Source organism: Phaethon aethereus (assembly GCF_964289735.1).
Source record: "Phaethon aethereus genome assembly, chromosome: 5".
NCBI lineage: Eukaryota > Metazoa > Chordata > Aves > Phaethontiformes > Phaethontidae > Phaethon > Phaethon aethereus.
The window spans coordinates 48,246,236-48,250,718 of record NC_138579.1 but is presented as its reverse complement, the minus strand read 5'-3'; the positions used below and the strand labels follow the sequence as shown (position 1 = coordinate 48,250,718).

General features: G+C 38.0%; 1 protein-coding gene across 1 annotated transcript; it reads right to left on the bottom strand.

Annotated features, from left to right (window-relative positions):
* Positions 1-1,610: 1,610 nt before the first annotated feature.
* Positions 1,611-3,653, bottom strand: LRRC4C (leucine rich repeat containing 4C; the record flags this gene model as incomplete). The annotated part of the gene is made up of 1 exon (XM_081999863.1): positions 1,611-3,653. The coding sequence occupies exon 1, from the start codon at positions 3,525-3,527 to the stop codon at positions 1,611-1,613; it is 1,917 nt and encodes a 638-aa protein (XP_081855989.1). The 5' UTR covers positions 3,528-3,653.
* Positions 3,654-4,483: the final 830 nt, after the last annotated feature.

Below are 4,483 nucleotides of genomic sequence, written 5' to 3'. Positions count from 1 at the left end.
TATATGGGTTTTTTTGGTAATGTAAATTGTCTTAAAATGCCTCTTTCTCTTGCCAATGCATAAAGTAGTTTAATTTGGCAGAACTTCTACCTGGAAGAACACAATGTCCTGAAACTGATTTTCTTATGCAAAGCCTTCCTTCTAGCTTTCAGCATGCAAGGTATACACCAGTTCTATAACAATAAGTTAAATCCAGAGAACATATATAAATACAAAGGAAAAGGGTGTACATTTCCTATTGGTAAATGAGTCTGAGTTTAAATTAATATAAACCGGTTACTCTACAGGGAGTCTAATTGTCATGCAAATTACAGTAACCTAGACTCTCCTGTGATTTGAGTGACTTTGTTCTTTCTGTTTTTTTTAAACCAACATCCTCAGACTTTTTCCTGTGAGTTACTCCATTAACAGCATTTTGATTTCATTTTGCACACAGGGATACAGCTCAGATTATAGGTATTATAGATAGTTAAACATATTTCATATTTATGTCTAGGAGTGCCAGAACAATTGAACTGGAAACCACTAGCTTCGATATATAGATTAATTTTCTTATTGACAGTTATAAATGACAAAAAACAGAACAAAATTTTCAGCTTTGTCTAATAAATTCTGACAACTGAAACTCCTTGCAAAACTTTTCCTGGCATTGTGAAATACATCTTGCAATATAATAGAGATAATTAAAAAAAAACATTAGAAGGAATGATCTTAATTTTGCGTTAAAAGTCAAACACCCTTGTTTGCTTCATAAACTAAAATGAAAACTATGCTGTTCTTCAGTAATGAACCAAAATGGTTTAATTCTTCTCTTTGAAGTGATTGTATTTTGGACCATCACAGCAGAATATTATAAGAATTTTAACAAACTTTTTATGTTTCAAGCCACACTAAAAATGAGCTATATCCAAGTACAGAAAAAAACAATATTTTATTTATAATCTTAGTTTAGTGTTTGAACTACAAATTCTGGTTCTAGAATTGTTTAAAAGATCATGGTTTTTATAGGTTTTCACAAGTAAATTAATTTCTCAGGGTTTGTGGTTTTTTTTTTTACTTTTCCATTTTTTCACAGAATGGTTCTTTCAGTAAATACAGAGCAAATCATTACATGGAAAAAAACCGTTTTGATTGTTTGTTTTTCTTACTTGTAAAGTTGCTGTTATCATTCCATTCTCTATTGAATAATTTCAAAAAGGGCATGAGAAAACAAAAGAAATGAAGAGAAAAAGTGACAAAATAGACCGAATCTCACCACTAGAATTCACCATAAAAATTCCCAAAGTGTAACAGAATTCTTACAAAATTTCCTAGACCAGTTCTTTTAGGGAATCAAGATATCCTATGAAAAATATGGCAAATGGGAATCAGGATAGATTGGGGAGGAAAAAGGGAACGAGGACAGTAAATAAGTGCAGCAAAAACAGGTTCTGAGGAACACACATAATTTTGTCTGCTTTAGATCACAATAGAATTTTTAATAAATAAATTTCTTTTTCTTTGTAAAGACACTTTTTTGAAACAGTAGATTTAGCCCAGTCATTTGTGTCATTTGTTTTATAAACCATCTTCTGTTGTCCCCACCCCCACCCCATAATGTCAGAAATGTTTTAGATTTGAGTCTCTTGTACATTGTCTTTTGAGTTCATTCGGATCAATAACGGTTCATGCACTGAACTGTGTATTGAATTTATGGTGTTAACTGTTGTTGTGTGGTTGAAAGGAGACTTATAAGAGTTATAATGATTTAGGTGCTCATGCTCTATTGCTGGCATGGGCAAGTGACTCTCTATGGGTGTGTCACCTGTAAGCTCATCATCCACATTAATGATCTCTACAGTCCGTGTTGGAGCATGATGGTTCTGCCGGTGATGCTGTTTCCTCATTTTGTAGAAAATTACCAGCATCACAGCAGCCATGAGAGTGATAGCCACAAAACAACCAATTATGATTTTGGTAGTCTTCATAACCTCATCTATTCCTGGGATCCCGTTGTTTGTGTCCGTCACAGGAATGGTGAATGTTTTTTCTGTTGATCTTGTGCTCTGTGGAGTGAGTGAGGTTGTCATGTTAGTGGTCTCCCAGCTAGTAACTGGTGTGGGCCCAACCTGCTCTGTGGTCTGCGCCTCATCCTGAGAAGGTTCCACAGTCTCAACTGTGACGGTTGAAAAGTACGTGTAACCAGGGTTATCCAGGGCAGTCACATTCAGTATGGCAGAAGCTGTGGTATTCCCAACAGAGTTACTCACCATGCATGTATACAAACCCGTGTCTTGCACAGTTACCTTTGTAAAATTTAATGTGCCATCACTGAGCACAGCAATCCGAACTCTGTATGCCCCATGCGTCATAACAGATCCATTTGGAGTAATCCAAGATACAGAGGTCAGGGAGGTTGATGCCCGGCATTTCATCTCTGCAGCCATGCCTTCTGTGACATTGAGGTCTGCTGGTGGCTCCACTATGACTGGAGCATAACACGTGAAGTAATTCAGATCCAGCTCCCCAATGTACCTTCCTTTTAAACTGGGAGGTGTGTGGCAACGGGCACAGCATGCAGTATTGGAGGGTGCCTTGTCTTTAATCCACCAGCTGAGCCAAAGGATATCACAATTGCAGTTCCAAGGGTTGTGATGCAAGTGGATCCTTTCTAGGCGGAGTGGTGTGAACAGGTCATGAGGCAGTAGTGTTAGATTGTTGTGTGCCAGATTGATCTCTACAAGTGACTGAAGGTTATCGAAAGCATTCCTTTCTATCACTTGAATCTGGGACTGTATCATCCACAATTTCTGAAGATGCATTAACCCTTGGAAAGATCCTGGCCGGATGGCAGTCAGGTGATTTCCAGAAAGATCTAACTCATCCAGTTTTACAAGCGGGGTGAGGTTAGGAATCTCTCGAAGATTGCACATGGCAAGATTCAAATACCTCAAGTTGGACAGACCTTCAAAGGCACCTTCTGAGATGTATGAAAGCCTTTTCAGTTCCCCCAAATCCAACCTCCGGAGAGAAGGGATTCTGTTAAAAGCATAAGAAGGGATACTCTCAATGGGGTTGTTTCTCAACCACAGTTCCTTCAGTTTTGACAGGTATACAAAAGCCCCATTTGGGATAGTGGTCAGACGATTGTCAAAGAGTTCCAAAGTGTTGAGATTGGCCAGACCATTGAAAGCCCCTATTTCAATTGTTCTGATGTGATTCCTGCTGAGCTGCAAAATTTCCAGGTGCCTCAGATGCTTGAAGCTATTAACTTTAATGATTTGAATCTGGTTCTCATGGAGATTGAGTAACCGGGTGTTGGTGGAGATGCCGTCTGGCACGTCTCTCAGATTTTTCCGTACACAAATCACTTTACTGAACTGGTTGCTGCAGGAGCAGACAGAAGGGCAAGTCTGAGCCCTCACTAAACCAGCAACCACAAGAAGCTGAAGAGCCAACAGCACCACAAGCAGGGGGTCAAATAGGGCCCTGTTAAACCTAGGACCTAGCATTATCTGCTGTGGATGTAAGGTCATCTTGTTCAACATTCATAATTTATTTGGTGTTGGTCCTTCTGGAGTTTGAATAGCCTGAAAGAAAGAAAGAAGGGAGAAGGAGAACATTAAATTAATCTCAAATATTTAAATGTGCTCTCTAAACAAAGACTTCTCAAGTCCTTTCAGTCAACTCTACCAATGTTATGAAAGTCTGTAGCTAGAATAGCTATAGAAATACTAATAATTTGTTTCCTGTACAGCTATGTATGTCAGCTGTAATTAGCAATGAGATAAGAAAAAGCCAGCCACTAGCTTTTCCTGATCATTCCAATGTATAACACATTTGGCTGGATGGCAGATAACAAGTTCAACCACAGTGGATACCTAAAAGAAATGTTCTAACTCAGGGGGAGAGTTGAAGGAAGTGACAAGGGCCTCAAACATCAAAAATAAGTAAAATAGGAATCAGCAGAATTTTCAAGGTGTTAACCTTCTTGCCACATTGTAAGACAGGATAACAGATAACGTGAGGAGCAAGTCGAGACTCCTGTTTTGTATGGGTGAAAATCTTTGTCTATACAAATGTGATTCCTGCATTGGAGTTTAACTAGAAGTAAAGCCTTTAATACTGAATATAGCAGGTCATGCAAATGTCAGGGCAAGATCTTGCCTATTTCAAAAAAATTAAAAAATTAAAAAATTAAAAAATAAAATACAAAAGAAACATGCTGAGCATCAATTCTTCCCTACCATGAAACAACATCATCCAATTTCATTATATTTCCTCCTCAATTCTTTTGTTTGGCACCAGCAGCAGGGAAACACTCATTAGTAAATGTGTGCTGAACACAGAAATAAGAATAGCCATTTAAATGTTGAAAAATATCTCTGTAGCTTCAGGGTTGGCAGTTTCACTGGCACCTCTAAAAAAATCCTACAGATCTTACCATAAGGGGAAAAAAGACCTTTACAGTACAAACGATCATTAGCATTTTAAAAATTGCAGT